The sequence below is a fragment of the Musa acuminata genome, chromosome BXJ2-4, assembly GCF_036884655.1.
Source record: "Musa acuminata AAA Group cultivar baxijiao chromosome BXJ2-4, Cavendish_Baxijiao_AAA, whole genome shotgun sequence".
Lineage (NCBI taxonomy): Eukaryota > Viridiplantae > Streptophyta > Magnoliopsida > Zingiberales > Musaceae > Musa > Musa acuminata.
In genome coordinates, this window is record NC_088341.1 from 4,055,346 (window position 1) to 4,081,306 (window position 25,961).

General features: G+C 36.2%; 2 protein-coding genes across 2 annotated transcripts; both read right to left on the reverse strand.

Annotated features, from left to right (window-relative positions):
• Positions 1–218: 218 nt before the first annotated feature.
• Positions 219–14,937, reverse strand: LOC103980676 (vacuolar protein sorting-associated protein 41 homolog). Its single transcript, XM_009397134.3, has 19 exons — positions 14,479–14,937; positions 12,415–12,684; positions 12,135–12,314; positions 10,019–10,276; positions 7,521–7,653; positions 7,320–7,410; positions 6,723–6,825; positions 5,682–5,785; positions 5,517–5,610; positions 5,046–5,201; positions 4,912–4,974; positions 4,668–4,733; positions 2,456–2,656; positions 1,864–1,941; positions 1,669–1,788; positions 1,436–1,516; positions 1,257–1,342; positions 865–946; positions 219–771 (listed from the first exon to the last, which is right to left on the reverse strand). The coding sequence occupies exons 1-19, from the start codon at positions 14,737–14,739 to the stop codon at positions 373–375; spliced, it is 2,826 nt and encodes a 941-aa protein (XP_009395409.1). The 5' UTR covers positions 14,740–14,937; the 3' UTR covers positions 219–372.
• A 4,601-nt stretch (positions 14,938–19,538) lies between these two features.
• LOC135609320 (lysine-specific demethylase JMJ29-like) lies at positions 19,539–25,800 on the reverse strand. The gene is made up of 14 exons (XM_065102432.1): positions 25,411–25,800; positions 25,006–25,206; positions 24,768–24,901; positions 24,404–24,503; positions 24,173–24,305; positions 24,028–24,091; positions 23,188–23,935; positions 22,712–23,041; positions 20,807–22,159; positions 20,646–20,718; positions 20,408–20,493; positions 20,167–20,286; positions 19,984–20,054; positions 19,539–19,745 (listed from the first exon to the last, which is right to left on the reverse strand). Exons 1-14 carry the CDS (start codon positions 25,798–25,800, stop codon positions 19,688–19,690), a joined length of 3,861 nt encoding a protein of 1,286 aa, XP_064958504.1. The 3' UTR covers positions 19,539–19,687.
• Between the last annotated feature and the right edge of the window lie 161 nt (positions 25,801–25,961).

The window sequence follows — 25,961 nt, forward strand, 5'->3', positions numbered from 1 at the left end:
TCCTATGTTGGATGCAAGAGAAAACTTAAGTGAGCATACCATCATTGATTTAAATTTGAAAATTTTTGGTTGGTGATTCCAACACGTCAAGTCGACGGAGTTAAGCTCGTGACAAGACTGGTCCCAAATGTGATGCCCGATCTTAAAAGATGATGGATGAATCTTTGTAGCAAGTCAGTTTGACCAAAAGGTTAAAAGAGCCAAAGCAGAAGGACTAATGAGGTGAAACAGCTGTGGAAGAGGTCAAATTAGAAAGATAGTGATTATTAACCTACAAAACACATTTGCCAATTAGGCATAAAAATTACACATGCTCACTTGAAAAAGCATAAGCTCACCACAAAGAAAACACTCTTCCGCTGCCTAATACACTCATCTACCAGCCGTAGTGCACAACACGCAACACATTCCGGACCTGCTCGGCTGGGTATCGTCGTTCTCACTGTCATCGTCGCTATCGGATGCATTACTTGCTTCGTTCATGGAATCCGAGGCACCGATAAGGCAGGAGATATGGTATGCATGGCAACAGAAGAAGACAACAACAGAGAGGTTCTGAATGTAAAATGGATCGAAGCACAGGCAACATCGGCCGCCCCCCCTAGTTTTGGACTTGAGTTCCATCGTCTTTATGCTGCTTGATGCTCTTTCAACTTTCTGGCCAAAAGCTGTATCGTCTTCCTTCTTCCTGTTTCCTTCTTCTTCGATTCCCAAGTGGACCGCACGCCGAGCTTCGTTGTAATACTTGACCAAAAGGTTCACACAGTCGGTCTGAAAAGTGTTCAAGCAAGATTGAATGACAAGATAAAATATGAAGAATAAATTCAACAAGTTAGAATACACAAAAAAAAAAAGAAACTGCACCTTTAGGATATCATTGCATCCATGTCTCAGAGAGGTTTCTGTTCGATAATCAGTTATGATTTTCACAAGACGATCCCTTAACCTAAGAGCATTTACGGAAATAGAAATTAATTGCAACGACAATGACAGAAAAGAGCCAGCAGCATGGTGCGACAGAGATGTATAGTATATGCAGATAAAATCTTTTTGTACAACAGTAAAAGATGAATGGATTATCAAACAGGTAGGTTATGCCAAACAAAATGAAAATAACAACCCACCAAGCAGGCAACTGAATCAACCTACAGGTGATCAACCTAAGCGATTCAATTGCACGAGGCTAATGTCCTGAGGTAGAGGGTCCAACAAGCAAAGATGTGCAAAATATAATACTACTAATTATTCATTCTCACCTTGGGATCTCTAATCCATCCGGAACCTTTTTGACAATATACAAGGGATCAAGGTTACCAACTGTGTGCTCCAGTAACATTCCTATCTGCTCATTGTTGTAAACAAGAACAATTATAGTCATAATATATAAATATCATGGAAAATATCCATGTAACCTAGTTTTGCTTCTCGTATGTACCATTTCAGGCTTACGGAGACATTGCTTGATCAATTCCTCCCATAAATCATCATCATGCTGCATAGTAACAAATTCTACAGCCTGCATGCGAAGTTCGGGATGCTCATGTCAGTTGCTTTCAAGATTTAAGAACATGCCAAAGCAGTCATGGAAAAATAGACAACAATTAAAAGAAACTGCACTTAAAGAGGTAGAGAAGGGGGAGTCTGAAGGTCAAGAATGGATGGACATACCTCCTCCATATCCTCCAACTTGTTGATGATGACTGCAAGAGCTTGTTTCACATTTCCCATCCTTCCAAGAATGAATACTTGCTCTCTAACAAGATCTTTTTTCACACAGATTTCGTATGCCTGAGAGATGATGCTAGTCAGGCTTCCATTTTACCAGAATAATTAACAAACCAGCACAGGGATATTAGGCTGAACCTTGTCTAGTCTATAGTGCTGACTGCTGCGAAGAAATGGGAGTAGCATCTTCGGTTCATATTCTGCATAAAGGTCAACCTGTAACAGAAAATAAATGTTACCCATGCACATTATAAAAAAATGTAAACTTATGTCTCAGTACGAACATTATAAAGAAAATGTAATACTCATATTCTGAATTGAGTATGTTGTTTTATCAAACAAATGCTGATGGGTGCATATATTAGGACAAACAGTTAGAAAGAAAATTAGTTAATATATTATCGTGTTGCAAACTTGAAGGAAACAAGAATGATTCAAAAATGATATAAATAAATGACGAAAATCTTGAACTTTATATGCATGATGAGATCAAAGACAAAACATCGCACTTGATCACACCCGTAATTTCTTTATGCAACCTGTGGTTGGTTGAAGGATTCAACTTAATCATTCGTAAACATTGTATGCATGATAATAGGATGTGACTGAAAAATATAAAATACAAAACAAAAATATCAATTAGTGATCAAAGTTCAATAAATAAAAACCAGCAATTTTCTTGCCCAACAAATGAATATTTTAGGACAAAAAACAAGATAAAGAAAACCACCTGCAAATCATGAAACTCTTTCCCAGCTTGTGGATCGATCTCAAACAGTGAATGCAAGTACAAATGCAACAAATATTTCTCATCACACTTTTTACTAGCTCCTATAAGTTGTCCAACAACTTCAGATGGTGGGATAAAATCCCTGTGTAGGATCAAGAGTTGTACAGCTCTTTTACTGTCCAGTGTCATCAATTCTACAACCTGCATGATATAGCAAATAAAAATAACCAAAGAGAAAAATAAGAAGAGAGAAACACACTGTCAAAAAGAAGTAATAACTATCATACAAGGGTCTTTTGTAAAAGAAGTTATAGAAGTAAAATCATTTATGATATCCATTGGTGCTCCCTTAAGTAACCCAGAAAATATTGGAACATCCTCCTTTTTGCAGTGATGGTTCATTATTGTCAATTATGTACTCTGTTCCACTAAGGCCCATATGGAAGAGGGTAAATGTGCGATATTGCATGTTATCATGGTATAACTACTTTGCAACATGAACTCTTCCAAGGAGGTTTTTTGGCACATGATTTGAAAAGTTAGAATACCAGGATAGTACCTCAATTCCATGGCAAAAAAATGAAGAGGGATTTTCATTCACACACGCACCCTTCTTATCCTTTCTCTCCTCTTCTTTAAAAACATATGACCTCCCTCTTCGTCTTTCAATGCCATCCCATTCCAAGTCATTCTATTAGAGTCTGATGGCCCCACTGAGGACAGCCAATGGAAAACCGAAAGGCAAAAAGGATGCCCTTCAAATTAGAAAGTACTTTACATGCCAGAGAGCTCAAAAAGTAGAAAGTCCAACATGGTCTTCAATTTAGTTTTAAGCATAAGTTCTACCTAGCCAAATTCCAGAGCTAGTCAGCATCTAAGTTAAAGAGAGTCGGTTAGGATGTTAAGTTTACGTTGCAAATTTCCATAGAACATAAATGATATATTTTCTAATCTTTTCCATTATGTTTATCTAAATGCTGCTTAAGTTATCATATTATTTTCAAAACTCAGTTTTAATCTCTCTAGTATTTTCTACTGTGTTGACTTTGTAACTTAGGCGTTCTTTATGTTTTAATTAAACCTGATAACTTGATCACTATTTCTCCTGTAAATGTTGAATGGGGCATGTACCTTTCTCTGCTTGCATATGATATTCTAGATAATGTACTATATATGTGTACTTTAGTAAGTGTATGCCATTCCTGTTGCTAGTACTTTGCAGTTTGCAGTGTGCACCGCGCATATCAAAAAAATCTGAAAACATCATATTATGCATTAATTTGGTCAGGATATGATGCATTTGGTTCAAACCATGGAGATTGGTGTCCAATAGTGGGTTCCATATGTTAACAGCCCAACTTTCATGGTCTCATGTGATTATTCAGCCTCGACTATGGAGAATATATGTGAGGTAGGGATGAGCCCAAGCATGAAGGGCTGCCATTGCCTATAATCTAACAAATAAATACATAAAAAAGCACCATCATGATAATGGATTGTGTTGTGATGATTCACACAACTCTATGTGCAAGGCCAAAGATTTGTTTAGCCATATGTTGGCATCATAGTTTGATTGATGCTAATGCCTTCTTCACGATTTCAACTCACACTGACATGTGCCAACCAGGAAGACATTTCTTGTGACATACTAGTTTTGAACAAATACAAAGTATTGAATATATCCTTAAGGCTTAAACTAATTCAATGCATTGGAAACAAGAATTCTTACGTTTGCAAATGACCTTATGCAACAATATGCTAAAAAGAATTCAGATTAGAAATAGATGTTGTAGTCAAATCCATTATTATGCAAGTGCATGTGATAATTCTATTTTTTCTCTTCCAAATAAGTATGTTGGCTTGATCCAGCTAGTGAAGTCATTACTCATGTAATAAACTTAAATTTCCTTTGTATAGACACTATTTGTACTAAAGGTTTATCTATGGGGACTGAACAATGCAAAGTAAAGCCACTATTTACAAATATCTACCCATTCTCTGTATAAAAATAATAATTATTTTATGTTGCACTGCTATGTTATATCAATCTCCTGTGAGGAATATGTTGAGACCATGTATTGTTCATTATTTAGAATCTTTTGAGAAGTTGAAGACTTGTTCATGAAATGGATCCCAATAAAGATTTTTATCATAACATCCAACAGTTCACTATTGCATGATTTTGTTTTTCATGCAGAAAAAATTAACATACCTTGTCATGTATTGCATCGTGTAGACTATGTTTTTCAATGAAGTCGAATATCTCGGGCTTCATCAACTGTAAAGATATACAGATAGACATGATCAACAAACACTCAAATCACAGCTGAATGTTGATGTTAATAAATGTCAGCATGAATTTCCAGGTTCTTCCTTTGTAGCTAGTTGAAATGTGCCTCAAAGGCATGCATGCAAAAACACAGATATGCAGGGACTGTGAAAACTGTTAAACTTACATCAGCGTATAACACAAAAGCCTTCTCATATTGAGTATTAATAATGTACAATTCAGCTAATGCCTGTCACAAAGAATTAGTAAATCACAAATGTCGCCAAGATAAGAACAATTCAAACAAATTGTAAATTTTACCTCCTTTAGAAAATCAGTCATGGATGATGTATTAAGCTGAGGTTCAATTGCAGAGATAACAGGCATTGAAGAATACAGTGTATTTGGCCACGATTTGATTGTTGATAATAGAAGCTTGTGAAAAGATGGATTGGTAGCTAATGAAACAAGTGCAACCTGCATGTTGTATACATCTAACTGCACTTAGCAAATCATACAATAAGTCACAAAATGAAGTTTGCAAAATAGCAAATATTGTTGTTTTGTAGCACGATGGTATTGCAATACTTTTGGGCACAAATCATGCCATGTTGATCACCATGGCCTTGTGCTACCTAGCATGGACAACAAATTTGTCTTAGCCACATCAGTACCTTCAGCATTAGTCAGCTTGGCAGGTGTCTATATCTTTTTGGTATGGTTCATGCCAACCCATGCTAACATATGCCAACTAGCATGGTAATTCTTGGTAGATAGATCTAACATACGTACCTCATAAGCAGTATCACTCAGTTGTGGATTTTCAATAGGCATATAAGGAACCAAAACAGGAAGCTGGCGAAGATGAGCAAAGTGGAAAACCCATCTACCAAGGAAAAATACATGTTATTACATTGAAACATACCAGCATAAATACAGTTTGGGGCTTTAACAAACCTTTCCCATGCTGAAGCAGAACTTCGAAGTAATTTAGGACACAAAGATGCAGCCTCTGCATACTTCCTTTCGATAATTAAATGGTCAAGGTATCTTGAACCCACCTGGCATTCAAGTTATTATCCACAAATTTTTCACAGAATCAGATTAAAAAACTGGGTTCCACTTTAAATGATGAAAATTGTGTTCTAATATTGAGAGTCAGTAAGAAACTATGGAACCAGTCCACAAATTAAAATAGTTAGGAGATGATTGGATATTATGATGATTAACTTCTACAGAATGGAAAGAGATCGTGTCTCAATCAAGGACAATGAACATAATATTTAAGGAAGCCCTGCATATTAAAAACTAAAGGACTCTGAAGTCTAAACATCATTGTCAAAAGGTATTTTGTCAAATTTTGAGAGGATAATAAGCAATTAACATCCCACTTGCATATTATGCAGTACTCAAATTTACACTTTAGTTTCCATAACATTTGCAACTCAAAATTATTATGGTTCATGGTGACTGGCCTTTTTTATGTTCGATTGCCCATCTCACGAATAGTGAATTCTATTTCAGGAGGCTTAAAACATCAAAATAGAAGAAAGCTATACATAAGAAATATAAAGTTCACAAGTATCCTGAAGCTTTGCTAGCTCTCAACTACCCTGAAATTCAGTGGCATTTCAAAGTTCAAACTCTTCTCAAAATAAAAGTCAAATTGATCATTCTTTGTTTTCTTTCCTTCATAAGTAAATACGGAGAAAGTTTGCATATGCTAGATAAATACCATTCTGAGAAAATTGCTCAATACTTAAGAGCTTTATATAAGCACTTGGCAAGGACTAGAATAGATCAGCAAAGTGCATGTCTTACTTAAGTATCACAAATGCAGATCCTCCAATTAGAAATAAAAAAATAAGAATACAAAATTAATAAGTAGCAGACATTTTTAACAAAGGCCCAAGTGTCAGATGAGTTTGTTTGCATCAGCCACCTGATTAATTATAAAATGATCATTTGATAAAAAAAAGGATTGCCAAAATAGAATACCTCATCAAGAAGCTCAGTTCGTCCTTGACCTGCTTCAACTGCAGCTAAAGCTTTTTCATGCCAACCATGTTGAAGAAGCCAAGAAATATGATCTTCAGCATCTCTGGCCATTAAAACTTACAGTTAATAATGACAAGTTACAACCTTATATGACACACAAATATGATTGACTTAATATTGGTAGACAATAATCTTAACCGCAACAAACAAATAAATTTAAACAGACGATAAAAATTAATGTATTATACTATTATATCAACTTAAGTTTCAAATGCACAAATTACAATATTATAATTTATTTTTAAAAAAGGAAATGAGTTAAAGGGCACCGTGCCTTGAAAACAACATTTAACAATTACAAGAAGTGAAGGAAGAACTAAAGCCTAATGTCAAAAATAAGTAGATTCAGATAAATAATTTCCAACTATTTAGCTCTTGAACAGTTAAAGGGTTATAAAGAACAAAAACCTCGAGTCTGACATGGTTACGTTCAGCTACATGGATCCTCACATTTAGCTCTTCAACAGTTTAAAATTAATTTCAAAGAAAAGCACAAGTTTTGATTTAAAAAGACATGCACACTTAAAGACCACGAACCTAGGTCTTGCAATTACAACATCCTTGGGTGATACTATATAGTACAATGGTTCATCACCAGCAGCCCACTGACCTCCTGCATAGCTGCTTCCTACATTCAAAAGCACAAGCAACATAAAATTAGTCTTTCTCACATAGTTTCTTTTTTTTTTTTCGTGCTCACATATTTACTTATATTACTTGAAATGAGAGGTTAAAAACCTGAGAATGGAGCATGTGCAAGGGAATAGTCCTTTGCTTTATAATGCTCATAACCATGGACGGGCAAAGCATCAGTTGTTAGCTCATCATTTTTCCATGTGACTATTCGTATTTCAGGTCTCTGTGCAGTTCCCTACAACAAATTTCAAACAACAGCTTGTCATGCAAAAGTTGTGCTTGAAGCCTAGAAGTAAACAAACACTACAAAGCCAGAATTGAAATCAAAATTAAAATAGAAGCACATTATTAATTTCATTCTACCAATAATTAATATTTAACATATGAATATTTATAATTAAATAATTATTCATACATAATATTTTTATTCATTATTGAGTTAGATTGTGTGTTAAACATTTACTATGTTTTATTTTTTTATTCAATGATCATAATCATAATATGCAATAGCTATAATAAATATTTTATATATTATATGCATGTAAAGGTAGAGATATTTAAATAATAGAAGCTAATGAATAAACACATACAAAATGGATTATTAATAATAGTAAAAAAATAATAAGATTGATTACAAAAATCTGGTTATAAAGAGATGTATAATTATATAGAAGGAAGGACATAATTGATTTATTGCGATTTAAAAAAGACACTTTTGACCGGGGTTCTCAATTTCTGTGTACCACCCAGTACGGGTGGTACATATTGGTCTGAGAGGATACCGATACGCGGACCGTCCTCTATCGGGTGATACGATATCTGTACCGAGTGGTAACGTTCAAAATCTGATCATTACAGAGGCACATTGATCGGTATATGCCTCGAATTTCGATTGTTACCGAGGTGTACCGATCGGTATGCCCCAAATTTCGATCGTTACCGAGGAGTACTGGTTGGTAGGCCTCGGTATTTTTGGAGATTTTTCAGTTCCTTTTGGGCGTACCGCCGATATGCCTCGGCATATCATCGGTATGCTTCGATACGGACTGAAATTGAGAACCTTGCTTTTGACACTAGAAGCTCTTCCATTAGAATTTTAAATCCTTCCAGAAGAAAAATATGAATTTCCCTGATCTATTGCCCCAACCAAAATAAGGAATTCAAATTGCTCATTCTGAATTGGGTTCCAATGATCAAATCTTGCTAACCAAACACCATCTAGAACTACTCATCATATAACGTGCATGTAAGCCTCTTCTATCAGTACTTGTACCAATAATTTGCAATTAATATGAGAGAAGTATTGTTAATATCTATTTCTTATCCTCATGAATCAAATATAGCAGCCTGTAGCCCTCCCTAATAGTACTTATCCATTATCAGTGAAATACTATGGCAGGTTGATCTAAAAGATCAACAAAGAAAAGAGACAAGAAAGAAATGTTATTCACACTACCACCATAATTGTAGGTCATATTCACTCTAGTCTTTAATGTCCTAAAATGTTTGCAGAGTTTGTGGCTACTTTACAGAAAGTGCATGTCAATTAATAGGACAGATTGGTACAAGAAGAATCATTAATAGCATTGATGAAGGTACCACATTTTAATCAATGATCAAGGGCATATCAATGAAATAGTAAAGTAATCATGTTACAGAATGTTTTTAGAGATTGCTAAGATAATCTCAAAATCAAGGTTCAAATTCCTAGTCATTTACCTGTTTTAACACTTGTCAGACTGTACTTTTTACATATTGCGCCGGACTCATTGCTTTGGTCAATGTCCATATCCCAGCATCCTCGAGCAATTGCATCATCCAATTGGATCTTTATATATTCTAAACTTTCCTAATTTGTATCCCTATTATAATGGTCCATCACTTCATTTATATTTGACTTATAAGTATGACTGTCATCAGTGTTTAAACTATTAAAGAGTAAGAGATCTTGAATGTCTTGAACATGTCTAGTAGCTATTACTACAAAACCAATCCAGACCAAGTAAAATGGAAAAGGACCTAGCATATGTTAGTATGTCATGCCCATAGCTTTCGGCAATATTGTGAAACTTCATACCAAATCAATACTAAGACTTGTAAATATATTTGCTATAAAAGAAAAACCAATAACAAAAACAAAAGGTAACAAGTTGGTCAATCAAGTGAAACACATTATCATCTTTCCACTAGCATTTGAAAAGCATGAAAAGGAGGAAAAAGGAACAGTGATGCCCCTTATTTTCTAATATCAAGCCAACGTTGAAATCTTTTGACCAATTTAAGGAAATATCACATACAAATAAATTAGATTAGCCTTTAAGTTCCATGAATAACACTTTTCCCAAACAAAAAGAATGTCCAGACAAAAGAGCAATACAACATCCAAAAAGCATAAGGAGATGAGAAGGCTAACAATGAAAGTTCAACTTGCAAAGGAAATGCCAAATGATATTCAATCTGTTATTGTAGTATAGTAAAGCCACAACATGATTAACTACAGAGAGTTATGAACTACCCAAAGAATGAAAATGGAGAAAATTGAGTGTGAATTAATAAAATTTCTATATAGTTCATGATCAACATTGCTGCAGCACAATTACCTGACGGGATGGCACAGTACTTCTAAAGTCCTTTTCTGCATTCTCCTCCGGAATGTAAGCGAGTACAACTAGAGTATCACCAAAAGGAGCAATACCAGATATATAGTAGCTAGTCTGAAAAGATGCCACAATATCCACGTACTTTGCACTAGATATGGAGATTGTCCTTTGTAGCCCATTTGCTCCATTAGATGGGTTGGTCTTAATTGCTGCAATTTTCACACATGTTCCCCAGCCAACAACCAAGAGAGTGTCATCCTAGGCAAGTCAAAAAAGTGATTAGAATGTAATTTTGGATTCTGCAGTGCAGATTTAAGAAAGAAATATAAAAGCAAGAACTCTAAATCAAATTAATTATAAAAATGAAACAGTAATTTTATGACTATTTTTTCTTTTGTCACTACAATAAAAAAAATGTTCTCCTTGGTGCAATTGACTCTATTCTATCACCATCAAGAAAATACCATGTCCAACTAAATAACCGCCCTAGTGTCCATAACCCTCCAAAAGATATGAATTAAAAGAAACATCCAGTGCAAACAAGCTCCCTGTCTCCTAAATAAAGTACTAAAACAAATTATGTTACTTCTGGGACTCCAACAATGATATTAGTGTCAATAAATCTCCATTACACATAATAAGCATTTTGGAAAAGTCTACATCCAAATGAAATAAATCAATCCTCCAAGTTATTAGATACAAAGGGCTTTTAATTTCGAATAATACCGTTTGGTACGAGTGGTACGTACCGGTCCGACAGCATATCGATACGTGGACCGCCCGTTACCGGGCGGAACACTCAATATCACCTCGTATTTGACAATACGGGGGTATATCAGACGGTAACGGTCGAAATTTCGACCGTTACTGCCCGACACAACTCGGTAACGGTCGATTTCGACCATTACCACTCGTCACAGCTCGGTAATGGTCGATTTCGACCGTTACCAATCTGTAACAGTGCTCTGACCATTGGAGCCCTTTCTCATGGGTTTTTAAACTCATCTTCTCCCCCCACTCTCACACTCTCTTAAACTACCTCAAACTCATTTTTTCTCACATTTATACTCTCCTAAACTCTACAAAGCAACGATTTGTGAATTGAAAATTCAAATAAATTTTCTGTAGATATTTAAATATTTATAGAAGAACAATCAGTAACGGATCGAAATACGAACCTTGCACAAGGCTATTTCTCAAAGTCAGTAAAAGATATGTGATACTATTCTTACTTAGTTTACATTGGTTTTGCTAAACTTATACTATTACTATATTTATTTCTAACTTAAAAACCATATCATAACTTTTTTTAAAAATTTTCAGGTATTTTCGAAGGATTTTATGCTTAAATTAGGTGTATCGCTCGGCACACCCTAGTGTACCACTCGGCACATAGTACCGTACTGTACCGAGCGAAACTCGAAACCATGATATGGTATGAAATTTCAATACTTGAAATGCATAACATTTTGTCCTTGAAAATTAAAAAAATTACTTTCTAATATCAAATATGATAAAAAACTTAAGCAACTTTGAGCACATGGCTACTTCATTCATGGGGTCTCAATAAATTCAAACATACCTAACCTTTCCCTTGATCTCGAGCAATCCCTACCACAAGGTGAACTAATTAAATAATTATCAATTTACAGCAGAGCAACTTTATCATTAAGCCAAACCCCAACCTCAATAATAATTTCATTAAATCCAAAAAAATTGATATTAACTGAAGCATATGCCTAATCTGCTACTGTAGCATGTTATTTGTGTCAAATAAATATCAATCTTGGGCTGACTAAATAACTGCATCTCTTTCCACATTATATGATTTATTTTAATAACATTGGATAAGAATCTAGTACATAGCAAGGTTTTAAATATCGGTCCAATACCAATTTTGATGATCTACCGGACCAGTATAATACAGGTATACTGGGTGGTATACTAACTAGTAATGCCCGATATCATCCAAAGAAAATAACAATAAGTTAAATACCAATATATGTTTCGGTATTGGGCCTTCCTCAAATCGGTAAATAGTGGCCAGTATGCACCATATCCTACCGGTTTTGAGACCATGTTATTGAAACTGTTTATGTGGTTGCATTGGACAAACCTGCCAAACCAAGTGGGGAAGTAAAAGCTCAGGTCGTGGGCTCCCTCGTGGCCTCTCAATAAATGAGATACGTTGATTGTTTGCCATGTCATAGATTTTCACCCCTGCATCATTAGCCCAAGCAATGAGATTTGTTCTCCATTTAACAGCATGTATTGGACCTTCACCATCATGAAGAACCTGTATGGAAAAAGAGGAACAAAAAGAAAAAGAGATAATGTCACAGTTTCCTCGAAGTATTACAGCTCTTCTACAGAAACTTTTGGAACGCAAAACAAACCTGTTTACCATATCCTAGCCAATTTTTCAGGTTCAAAAAAAGTTGACCAGCCAAACCGCCTGTAACAAATCTCCTTGAGGGTTTACGTGAAAAGTCGGGATCTAGAGCTATGGTTTTCATGGGGCGATGATACTCAAATTTTAATCTTTCATCAGTGAAGAGGCCATTTACCACCACAGATCCATCATCTGAACAGCTACCAACATATTCACCTTCTGAATCAAAACTAATATCATTCACAGTGGCTGTATGAGCAGCATATTCTTTAACCTGTAAACACAAAAATTATCCAAGTTGGAGCAACATGTGTTAGGGAGGATAGCAGTAGACAGCACAACCTCTAAATAAGAGAAGAACGTTCACAAAAGTTCTAGAGAAAATAACTAATGTCATTAAGAATAAGAAGATACTCTGCTCACCATGAATGTTGTTTAAGTTTATCATAGGCGAACCAAGTATTTATCCGTGCCTATAGCAGGGATCCGAATTCATGTCTAAGTCCAAGTCCATAAGATCAGAATTGTAAAGTGGCCTTAGGACCTAGGATTTAATATAAGATATTCTAGATAAATAAATAAATAAATAAATAAATATATATATATATATATATATATATATATATATATATATATATATATATATATATATATATATATATAAAGATAATAGAAAAATCGTGTCTGCTAACTTCTAGAATTTTTAGAATATGTTTACGAAAAAAAAATAATGCTAATTAGGAGAAGATTTTTTTTATTAAATTTGATTCAGGAGACGGTGATTCATGATAGTTTTTGGATTTGCAGGAACTACTCCATGCATTAGTTACTAGTAGATATGTAAACCCCTTTCCCCAATCTTGATCTGACAGTTCCACATCTAAGGAGGCAGGTGGAGCACACAGATGACAAGTGGGGCTCATATCAGTCGACTATTGATATGTAAGATCTGGAAGGATAGATATCAAACGTAAAATTGAACAAGATCTTCACCTCAATTATAAGTACAGTTGGAGAAGATTGACAGACTCTCACTCTCACCTCTTATATGTTAAACCTCCCCTCCTCTTTCTTCCTTTTGTGTTTCGCTGCAACCTACCAGACCTGGCAGTTCATGCTGCCATTATAAACAGCCTTCTTCCTTTCATCTTTGCTCTCTCTCTTTTTTCCTTGAAGCTGCCATTGGATGATTGTGATCATTCAAAGGATCACAGATCAACTGATTTTGGATGGTTCCAATCGACTCGACTAATCTTTCAGGCAAAGAAATGCAAGAAACATTCATAATTTCTGTTGATTGATACAAATAACGATCATCCTAAGATATTGATGATAAATCATTCCCATAGGTCATAAGAAAGAGGATGGAATGTCAAATTAGCACCAAATGCAATTAAAATTTCAATGCTTAATTTAAAAAAAGAATAAGTGATGAAATTAGTTTTATTTGAATAGCAGTTCTCCTGACTTAAATCAGAACCTGTGAATATGCAATAACAATTTCTGGAGTTGAACACAAGATCATCCAGTAGAGATCATCTGCCATGGGTCAACTTAAAAGTTGATCATGATATAGGTGCAATTCTAGTCACTGTCTGAACAAACAACGTTGAAGCAATGTGAGGACGCAAGTACAGGATAGTGTCGTTTGAGCTGAAAGAATAGGATATAACAAGAAACCAAATAGACACAAAAAATTCAAAGGTAGCAAACAAAGCAAGCAACAAAAGGATATAGAAGTCTTTCCTTGGAGATTCACATCATGTATTGGACGCAAACGTGACAAACTTATTCTGATCCCAGTGGCGATTTTGAAGAGGATTCAAATCAAGATCTTGATAAGCAAGGGAAATTAGGCAACTTATCATCGCACGTCTCCCTATTCTAGACATGATCAAACTTACCGCAAACGGAAACGATTCTAAACCGCACACATAGTTGATCATAGATGCAAACTTTAATCGATAACAACATTATATCCTCCAATCCAATGAATCAAGGGCTTGAAATGAAGCGCAACGCTAGAAACAAAAACTGCCCAAAGAAAGGGAAGTCAGCTGTATTCGACCTGATTGCCCTGGAAATCGAGGATATGGACGGTGCCGTCATGGGTGCCGAGGGCGATCATACGCTCGGCAACGGCGATGGAGGCCGCGGCGTCGTTGGAGAGGAGGGACGGCACGCTGCCTCCTAGGCGCTGGTACTTGAGCCTCGGCTCCCCCTCCTCGTCCTCCCGCTCCTCCTCATCTTCTTCCTCCTCGGCGTCGTCGTCTTCCTCCCTCTCGTCGTCCCCGTCGACGCCGTTCTCCGGTGGGTGGTTCGACGCCATGATCGCCAGCGGCGAGATCCAATCGCAGTCTCGGGCGGTCTCCTCTCCTCTCCTCTCTTCCGATGATTCGCTTCGTCGGTTCGAAGCGCCGGGCGATTCCTGGAGACCGAGTTAACTCGGGAGGTATGGAGGGAGGGATCAACGTGTCGAAGCCAACAAGAGGCAGAAGCCAAGCAAACGGAGGCTCCCCTTCTCAACCTTTCCTCGCTGTCGATTTCTGCTTTTAGATCAAAAAAAAGTTATTTCTTCCCTTTTTTTTCTCCCGGGCCCAACACAGCGGCCCATTACCCACTACGTCATTGACGGACAGCTGTGGGACCAGACCGGCTTGGTCTCCAAACCTATCAACCATGGTGCGGGAGTGGGTCCCGAACTCTGAGCCCACTCACATTTGCTTCGTTGTAACGGCCGTTGGATAATGAAAAAAACAAACATATCGAGTTTTTAATCCTATCGAGATTAATTAATTAAATGAAATAAATTATTATTATATTATATTGTACGATCAAATCTTTTGTCCATTCATTGTGTCCTATTCAAATAAAAAACAAAATCAAATTCAAGAAATTAAATATTTTTTTATAAATAATTTAAACTAGTGACTAATATATAATTGTGATTCTGATAAACTTGGAATTAAAATTGAATCAGTAAATCATGAAGATTAGATAATTATTTACCAAAACTAAAATATAATTACAGTAATTTTGTAAAGTAAATCTAATCCAAGTTTCTTTGGATTGGATCCACACCCAATAGGATGCATGGCCACTGTTTCGAATCCTCTCGATACACGTTGGATATGCTTTGCTGTAGCTTCATCACATTGAACGGTCAAAGATCCTCCACATCTCACCTATGGTGGCATGTCATGAACATGACATGTTGTGAGCGGTCGAGCAAGAATTTGATGGCGTCATGTATCGCATGTGCCATCCTCACCTCTATTAAATGGAATTTGACCGATGCCACTTAGGACTGTGGGGGTATGTGTACGTGCATTCCACGCACGACACTATGAAAGTAGATTGTTCTCGTAAGTTGTTATTAAACTTGGATTAAAGATCGATTTTACATATCCAAGATTTGTGTTATTTGATGGGGCCATGTGAATTGCTAGAAACATGAGAAATGTATGACTAACCTAATAACTAAAGTTTTGTAAAGGACCGAAGCAATGTTAGCATGAGAAAAGAGATTTTTTTTGTAAAGAGATTTAATTTAAAATTATTATTTATCTGAGTCTAATGTTTAAATCATTTAAGAGGTTTTTTCTTACTTTGTCTGAGTCAACAAATAATTTAAAATACCTCAACTTCTTTAAATAGGCTCGAGTTAAATAACAATAATTTGAAGCACTTCATTTTACTTGATATTATTTTAAAAACCTAAGGACTCGACTGTATCGATATGTAAAATATAGGATTATTAATCTAGTATAAAAAAGAGGAAAATAAATATTTAATTTAATATAAGTAAACTTAATTCTATACTCGATCTCATAGACACGTATAGAATTATGTAGAAAGTCGTATTTGATGAAAGTCATATATATGACTTTGGAGGGTGATCTTTCATATCTTTCGAGATTCACCTGAGGTCAAAATGCTAAAATAAGTAATTCATTTTTAGTTATTTTGGAAAGAAAACTAATTCTTCAACTTCTTTCGTATCCTCGTCACGTCGAGATACTATAGAAGAAAATTTTATAAAATCTGATCCAATTTATCATAATCGATTAGTTAACATGTTGGTTAACCAAACACAAAAAAGAAATCATTAGCGTATCAAATTATTTATCAAGCCATAAAATAGATTCAATAAAAGATATAAACGATTCAATTATCTATTTTTCGTCAATTAATATGTGGAGTAACTCCAATTGGGCATCTTGAAAATGTTTGGATTGAAATATGACTTTTAAATTAAGTTCCAAATTAGTAGATGCTACTAAAGGGAGTGACGATGTCATATACAACAAAAAAAAAGAGACTAATAGAATTGTAGAGACAAAAAGAGCTTTTGTATATTTTCATTAATCCATGAACATGATCTATATAGACACATGAATCCATACATTTCAATTAGAAAAGAATCAATAGAAAAAGAATCAGACGATATCTTTCTCCAAAACTCATGAACAACTAAGCCATCTAAGGGCTTACTTAAGAATAAGAAAGAGAAATCTTATGAAAATATCATGAAATAAGGGTTGATCCTATTCATGGGGATTATGTAAATATTCTATTCCAAAAATAAAAAATTTGAAACAATTAGTACTTTTCATAGATTAGATGTAGTTACTAGTTTATGATCTGACATGTACAGAATGTACAGAATGAAAACTTCATTCATTCTCCAATTGAGAAGATCCATCAACCTAAGACAACGAGAAAGTTCTATCTATTTTTTTTAGTTATTTAGTTAAACTAATGATTCTGATAACAACAAGCATTTCATCAATATGCATTTTTTTATTTTTCGATGAATTTACATAGTTTCATTAATGAAATTGATGCAGGGAGTAATAGACTCTAGCTATTTACCGTTTAAGAATTCTTGTTTAGGCCGTTCATATCATCTATATATAGTGTTTTGATCTAAGATTTCAATTCTTCCATGTTTTAGCAATAGCATATTGTTCCATGAAGCTAATGTCCAAAATATGAAATAAAAAATATTTTTATGACTACCACTTGATCAATCCTGTTTCACTTAATCTCTTTTTCATAGCCACGTATCGTTAAGGAATGGAAAATCTTTCTCCTGATATTTCATTCATCCGGGAAAAGTCATCCCTTTCTCAATATTGTCTTTGTCATTTGATCCAATAGCATTCCGTTAGCTAGGATTTGATAAATATTAATAACTCTCGAAAGAGTATTAGAAATGAAAGATTCATTAGATCATGGACTATTGCTTCTAAGTTATCTCTCGCAATGAATCAATAATTCGAAGTGCTTTTCTTATATATTCTTGATGAACCAACATTTGTATATAAATGTAAGAGGATTTGTTTCAGAAGTATTAAGTCCCTTTGACATCCCTTCATTTACAAAGAATTCTCGGCGTGACAAAGAGTTGAACTTTGAATACTAAAAAGAATAGATCCGTAAGGTCCCAAATGAATTGGCTTATTTTAAAAAAATATTATTCTTTGAAAGATCTCTATTTATGTTTGGTACTACATGGTTCCACTCTACAAGAACTCTGAATCATTATCTTGAAGCTCATCCTCTTGGTGATAAATAATCCACTTGTCCCAAGCCTAATAGGAAAAAGTGGGCCTTTCAATATAATCACATAGTTTGCCATAAGGGCATTGTCAAACTGATTGCAATCCTTTTCTGTTTGTGAGGATCTAACCAAAGAGTCTTCTACTTCTAAGAGGCTATGAACTAGATCAAAATCATTATCAACTTATCCATAAGAAGTGATCCAATTCTTTTCACTAGGTCCAGGTGAGGACCAAAGATTTTCAACGATCGATCCGATAAAACAACTCCAAAGATAAAGAAGTATCATTAATTTTTTCATACTCATTTCAAGTTCCAAGTACCATTTGTATAAATAAGACTCCCAGTAGACCTTCCTATTCGATAGAAAAGGATCCCATGAACTAATATTACTTGGGATCACAAATTGAAGGGTAATATCATTACAGATATTAATAAGATGATAAACTTTAAGTTTATCATCTGTAACAAACCCCTATCAAAAGAAACATAAACATAGGGGTTTGTTACTAGATATTTGACCAAATAGGATCATCCAATTCCTATAGAACCTATCATTAAAATACTCCTAGAAGAAGATAAGGCTAAGAGGAGCGAAAAGAGTTTTCCAAAACTATTAGCTCCATTTATGAATAAATAATTGTGAACAAGGAATATTCATTTTTCTATTAAACAGGATCCACTCATAATTCATTATATAATTAATAACTAATTATCATAAGTAATTCAGTTCATTGAGTCATTGGTTAAGTCAACTAGTCAACTGATTAAATCATATATTTAACATTACTTTTATTTATTAAAATATGAAATATGAAATATGAAATATATTATGAATTAAAAGAGGATCAGAGGGTAATGAAATCAATGGAGCTTTCTTTCACTTTCATCCTTACAATAAAAATAAATAAATATCCTTAGAGAAAAAAAAATCAAGCATTTTTCGTAGCAAATAAAAAGTTGGTAACATTTCAATCTTTGAATTCTTGATTACTAATTAAATTTTTTTAGAGCCAGAATTTGGGCGTCTCATTTTTAAAGCAATATATCAAGGAACAAAAAGTTGAGCATGTGAAAGACATTACCACTTCTTTGACCTCTTCACTCTTAGTATTAGCGGTTTAATAGACACTCCAACAATTCCGTTATTTAAATGCTTATTATGGTCTATACTTCAAACGGTATTAACTTTTAATAATAGCACTTTAAATATTTAAGTAACGCTATGATTTATTTACATTTATTATTACCTTATGATTTATTTTAGACCTGAAGAAGTAAAGAGCTAATGCTAAAGAAAGCTCCCAAAGACCAGTAAAATAAGTCATATATGTGAAAACTTGGGTACTACGAAAAAAAAAAGAAAACCCCACAAAGAACAGAGGCACACTTAGAGAAACTATACATCACATATAGGTTCACAGTGGATACAAAATTTACATTTGCTACAAGATGTACAAAATCCCTCTTCTCCCTTGGTTTTGTCATGGCTATTTGCAGCACGAACCAAAAAGAACAGACATAAGTATCAGTCTGCCGAGTAGCTGATCAAAACGAGGGAATGTAGCTGATCAAAAACTACATAAAATTTCTCCATTGAGAGTGAATTTTCAACAAGTTGAATCTATAGCTCAAAATCTAATACAACTGTTAACTTAATTATGGTGATGGAATAGTCTGTGGCTGATGCTGATCGATTAATATCACTTGTTTTATGTTTCATCTTCTTCAGATTCTACCAATGGTTCCTCCTTGGATATAGCATTGCACCTGACAAAATATGAAACATGGTCAATTAAGTGAACCATTAAAAAAACACATCACACAAACTGGAACCATTCAAGTTGAAAACTACGGACATGGTACTAATTAAGTGAACCATTACACCACAGACGAAATCAGTATTAATGCAGTTTAAAGCATAAATAAACATTAAGCAGAATCAATAATCATCAACAAAGTTCTGTTAATTCTTAAATGAGACCATTCAGATTCAGTGCCAGCTCACCCTGATATAAACTTGTCGTCTTCTAAATCCTTTATGACTTGGTTAAGCGCATGAAGAGCAATTTTCTTTATCTGGAAAGTTTAAATGCAGCAAGACGACAGTATCAGAAAGAAATACTGCAAGGCAAAAGCTGCAAATGACAAATAACTGGAATACTAGTAAGTGTGCAGATGCATGTCACACCTCCAATTTATCTTCCTTAGCCTTGTGCTCCTCTGGAAGCTTGCGAAACTCTTCTGTCAAGCGCATGCACTCCCAGACATTTTCAGGAGACACGAAGTCTACTGCTACTTTTATGCATGACTATTCAAGTGGTAATCAAGAGAAGTTTTAGTAACTAATAATTCCACAGTGCATTTAGAAGATGATTAGTAAGGATGATAACAATCATATTTATTGATGAATAAGCATAACTCTGGTAGACCTTTAGATTTCTGACTTGATGGGGACACCCAGCTGGAATTAAGACCGCCTCTCCAAGCTTTTGTTCAAAGGTCCAAGGCTCAATTCCTGCACAAATACAAGCATGACATAACTTATTTTTAAAGTGCCATTTTATCAGCATTTGTACATATTAAAATATGTTCCCATAAATATTTTGACCGAGTTCATAATCAACCAGAAAAGAAGTACTAGAACTTCATTGTGAAACATCAACTAACCATATTCAGCCTTCAGCTTCTTTTTGTGCGCCACGGTCAAATAAAAAGACTGATCATGTATGGGATGTATCACCTGATAATAAAGAAAAACAATTAATTACAAATTGAACGAAAAAAAATGAAGTGGTCACATAATCCTGCATTGATGAAGACACTCTCACCTGTTCTACTGGCAAACAGTGTACATGCCTGAACTCTCTCGAGTGCTTCTTAAGGTATTCTTGTAGCATCAAACTGTCTTCTCTTCGAAAAATGTCCCATAGAGCACCACCTTCTGTCTGTTTTTGCTCTATGCTGTTACCTGAGGAAGCAGGTTGTTCTTCACCTTCTCTGTCTGTTACCTCTGAACTCCTTTTAGTGTAACAACTATCCTCCACCATGGAACCATCAAGATCACCATCAGCAGCTCTTGTGGAATCAAATTTCCTCCTCTTTTGTCGAAGATAAACGAGTTTACTCCCTCTCTTTGCCTTTCTACCTCTGACTTTCCTTACTTCATCTGGCTCTCCAGAAACATCACAATTGCTTCCCACGGGTTTCCCCACATCATTCCAAGAATCATCTTCTCGCACAAGACTAGTTGCTTCCTCCTTGGTTAGAAGCTCCCCTAAATTATCAGTCACTGCCTTGATTCTTCCCTCATCATCACTTGGTTTCTCATTGAGTGCTTCGCTATCTTTAGTTTTGTTGCAAAGTTGACTAACGCAATCGACTAGACTGATTCCTGCAGAGCAAAATTCTCCATCACTTTTAGGTTGAGCATCAGAATGGGACAGGTTTTTGTAGCTCTGCAGCACAACTGGACAAGCATCATCACCTATTTCAACTTTCTTACCAGTATCATCATGAGATCCTTCTTTCTGAAATCCATTTACAGGAGATTCTTTTGGGGAAGAGTCAGAAGCAGCAAATTTATCATTGGCAGCATCTCGTGAGTCAATATCAGCCATCTCTGATGCAATGTGAGATTCATTGGCAACTTTGAGATCATCAGAGGTAATGCCATAACTTTGAGATCTGTTCTGGTCAATGCTATCTGTTGCATGTTTATCTTTAATAATTTCTTGGCCACTGGCAAAGCAAAAGGCACTTTGATTCACATTTTTTTCTTCTAAATCTTCAACAACAGCATGCAACTCAGTGCCTTTAATGACAAGATTGGAAGTATACATTGCATTACAAATTCCACCAATTGTCTGATAATTGCCCATAGATTTTATATTGCCCTCTGAATCTATTTTTGGATGAAGCTGCACGGAGCACACATTTTGCTTTTCTTTTTCAGCTGACAGGATATCAATTTTTTTATTATCTCCTGGAAAATTCAGAGTGCCATCAACCATCTTCATTACAGATTTCTCTAATGAAGGTGCTGATTGGTTTGTCTGACATGTCTGTTGAGTATAAAGTTGTTCTCGCATATCTTGATCAATATGTTTCTTTTTCAACTTCTCTATAATAGGAAATTGATAGTCTCTAAGGGTAACCTCTGATGTATGGGTCAATACATTCACCTGAATTAAAAAAAGGAAATGTTTGTCAGCATGATTTCCTGATTAAGCCGGCCAAAACATAGGTGTGTCAATTATTATAAGGTAGGACATGAATAATGTTAGCAGATAAGCATACTCCTACAAAAGAAAGAGTAACTACAATGCACATAGAAAAAATGGAATAAGACAATTTTGGTCAATGAAATACATTTCATGAAACAGACCCCTAGTCAGCCAAAAGAACAGATGAAACTGAAAATATAAACACCCACAACAGATAGGACAAACTTTTTTTTTTCATGTTTTTTAACACTCAATGTACCAAACAACTGACTAATGGTATTTCCAATAATCAATTGATAATGATGCAGAACAACTCCTGTCCTGGAATATCAAATTGTTAAAGTAAATGCATTATGAAATCGCAGTTCAAGAACCAGATTTTGCAACCACAAGAAAATGACATCAAGCACAACAAAGTAACAATAACATTATTCTACGGGCTCATTTCATTTTCAGTTCAAAGAGGACTGACTGGCATATACAAAGTACTACTCGGGACATCTTACTTACAGCATCAGATACATCGCAGTGAAGCTTTGTAACAGAATCACCCCTTCCTAACTCCTCAGCTAGTCCATAAGCGATATATGTTTTTGGTCCCAAGTCTGGCTCCAAAACATCCTTAGGCAGCTTGACTGCAAGATTAAGAGGGCCAGACCTAGGATCTGTATACTCTGGAAATGGTAAAGCAGAGATAAATTCAGCACCATGGCGGGGCAACCGTTCCTCAAAGCAACTGGATGGAGGCCAATCTTTAAGTTTGAGCATCTCAGGCCATTTGTTGTAATGAGTCCGTCCTTCAACATAACCCCGGAAAAATTGGGCAATGTTTATCTCAACCTGCAATACAGGAAACAATTGTAAGAATACCATGCTATTAACGAATTACAGATAAATAACACAATTCACTGGAAAATAACTAATTTAAAAAAGACAAATTATAAGGTTGTGTCTTCACCAAAAGAACTTTAGAACTGAAAACTAACCTCACACCAATCCAAGCAGTCAATTGCTTTCACTGCAAATTTCTCAGGTGCCTCCTTTGACACTGTCCTCTCCCGTAGAGCTCGCCACATGACCAACGGCTCCCAACTCAGACCAGATGTGAGTTCAAGAACATCTCTGACAATCACAGGCTCACCCTTATCCCAGTGCTTTTGGAAGTGCTCTATTTCCCCATTTTGTGCATCACTAGCAGAAGGACAGTACAAGTAGTTGTCATCAGAATTCTCCCGACATGCTGCTTTTCGCTGCATCCTACCAGCACAATCATTCTGGCCAGACGTGATGTTACAAGGGCACTTATCAGACTTGTTACTAAATTTTGTGAACTGGTTGCTCTTGACAATCTCATCACCTCTCTCTTCCAAACCTGAAAGAAACTTCTCATCAAACATGCACTTTAACTCCAAAATTGAACTACCACATCCACCTATCTCTTTTGGAGGGCATGAAATGCTGCCATCACTGTTGGCTTTCCATTCTCCTAGACAAGACAAATAATCAGCAGAGACATGTTCTTCAGTGGAGAATCTCCCTCGAACTTTATTTTTATTATTAGGAGCTGCTCCATGCAAATATTCTCTGCCTCTATCATGATACTCCAAAATTACAATCCCATGCCCCCCAGGAGTGCAACCTTCACGAAGCTCATGGCAGCAGCTAAGGCATAAATCATACAAACAGGTTGGACAGCTTCTATGAAAATCAACAATACCTGTTCTGCAATTGTTGCTGCACCAAATCAAATCAAGAGGTTAGGGCTGTCAAAGGCTTGAGATCATTCCAACACATGTATAGCATTAACTCCAGGAAAAACATCCTACCAATATATGCGTTCATCCTGTTCACACTCAGATACTCTTACTTTTATATCAGATGAGACAACACCTGGCCGGAGAACAAATTTTAGCAGCATTACAAAAACATAAACAAAGAAGTGCAACAACTTGATGAAATTTATAGTCATACCTCGAATCTTAGCTTCAATCTCTATCTCAACCAATTGTTCCTGGCGTAGGTCCCTCAACCATGGAAGCAACAATTGCAAAATATAACAGCAGTATCTGATTTTGGCAGCTTTCTTTATCATCCTTTCTGCAGGCTGAAGCCAAAAGAGAGAAATTAGATGCAATACTAATAAAATGACAGGAAAGCACACACAACAAACAGAATGGACTCCTCCAGGAAACAAAAGCAAACCTTGGCAATACCCTTCATTCGCAAGCATGCCTTGCAATTGCAATTGTTGTGACAGAATGGACATTTTTCCGCAAAATCTGCCTCTGATAAGTGAGGGTACCTAGAAAGCAATCATAGTAGAAAAAGTAATGATACAAGAAATACATGTAACTCCCAGATTTCAAATTGTATAAAACACAAAAGAAGTTCTTGCATCATAAATTCCAACCATATGGTCGCTGTCATGTTAATTGAGAGTGATTAGAAGTATTGTAAATTGATCAACCCAACTAACAACTAAAGGAAGGCAGCAGTATTCACCATAATCACTCACATCCAATACAAGTAGCAGCAGAAGGAATCATAAAACAAGGGAGAAGCTCACCAACGTTTTATGCATTTTTCACAGTAACGCTTTCTTCTGCAAAACATGCACCATATGACCCTTCCTTTGTCATTCCTCTGGCATTGGTGACACATAAGTGCATCATCACCCGTCAGTGGGTTTAACCTAGTTCCCTAGATACCAGCCGCAGACAACACATATATCAAGATTTCAACTAACACAAAAATGATGAAGAAAGCCGTAAGCACGACAAACAAAATGGGATAAGGCTGAATACCGGTGGATGGTATTCATTATATGAGACCTTCGTGGACTTGGACATGGTACCAGAAGAATGACCGGTTTCCTTATTCTCCTGACTTGCATTCACTACCTTTCTCTCAGTCTTTCTTCTCGTCCTAGTCTTCTTATCCAGCTGCGGCTTCTTTCTTTTCTTCTTCCCATTCAAACACTCATCGTAAAACTCCTCATCGGTGTCCTACAAGTAGGTCACCACCACATGAAGGAAAGTATAACGGATTAATCTAAAACCATAACCAGAGTCAATAAGATAAAACACTATCCACTTAAAAATGCATCCTATGGCAAAAGATACAGCCATGGAAATGGAAAGAAGAAAGCAGCAAAGATTGGGCCAAGGATGTTACAGAAATTCAAATCACATCAAGAAATAGGGGCTTGCCTTCATCGACGTCTCATCCTCCTCTGCGCTGCCGGAAGCGCCCTCCAACATCGGCCTCACGAGCCTCACCTTCCTCATCAACCCGGCATCTCCCTCGGCGACCGCAGCCGCTGACCGGGGAGCCTCGTCGTTCTTCCTCGGCCGTCTATTTCCCTCCCCAGTCTTCTCCTCTCCCCTTTCCTCCTCCACCGAAACCCTGGGCCTGCTCGTCCCGGACCTCGAGGAAGAAGACGAACCCGTCCCGCCTTTCTTGGCATCAAGCTGATTGTAGTGGTAGGAGCAGAAGGAACGGCTCTCCAACCGCCATCCCTTGCAGCGCCACCTCTTTCCGCTTCTCCGAATGCACCGCTGCTCGTCCGGCGGCGTCTCCGCCGGCTCCTCCGTCGCCATAGCTCAAGATCCAAAGGAAAGGAAGCCCTACTCTCACTCTCTCTCTCTCGAAGACCACAGTTTCGAAATCCTCCTCTCTCCCGCGAAACAGTGGGAACGCAGAGGGATGACGAAGTGACGAAACAGCAGTTAGTGCGTCACTTATATTCGTGACTCGGGGA

Excerpts from the sequence above, each read along its gene's own strand:
- LOC103980676 (XM_009397134.3), bottom strand. The coding sequence starts at position 14,739 with ATGGCGTCGAACCACCCACCGGAGAACGGCGTCGACGGGGACGACGAG. Across the intron at positions 5,611-5,681 it reads TCTGCTTCAGCATGGGAAAG|ATGGGTTTTCCACTTTGCTC; the intron begins GTTTGTTAAAGC and ends TTTCCTTGGTAG. Across the intron at positions 4,734-4,911 it reads CTTTTGTGTTATACGCTGAT|TTGATGAAGCCCGAGATATT; the intron begins GTAAGTTTAACA and ends ATATCTTTACAG.
- LOC135609320 (XM_065102432.1), bottom strand. The coding sequence starts at position 25,800 with ATGGCGACGGAGGAGCCGGCGGAGACGCCGCCGGACGAGCAGCGGTGC. Across the intron at positions 25,207-25,410 it reads AGGATGAGACGTCGATGAAG|GACACCGATGAGGAGTTTTA; the intron begins GCAAGCCCCTAT and ends ACCTACTTGTAG. Across the intron at positions 23,042-23,187 it reads ACTGCTTGGATTGGTGTGAG|GTTGAGATAAACATTGCCCA; the intron begins GTTAGTTTTCAG and ends CCTGTATTGCAG.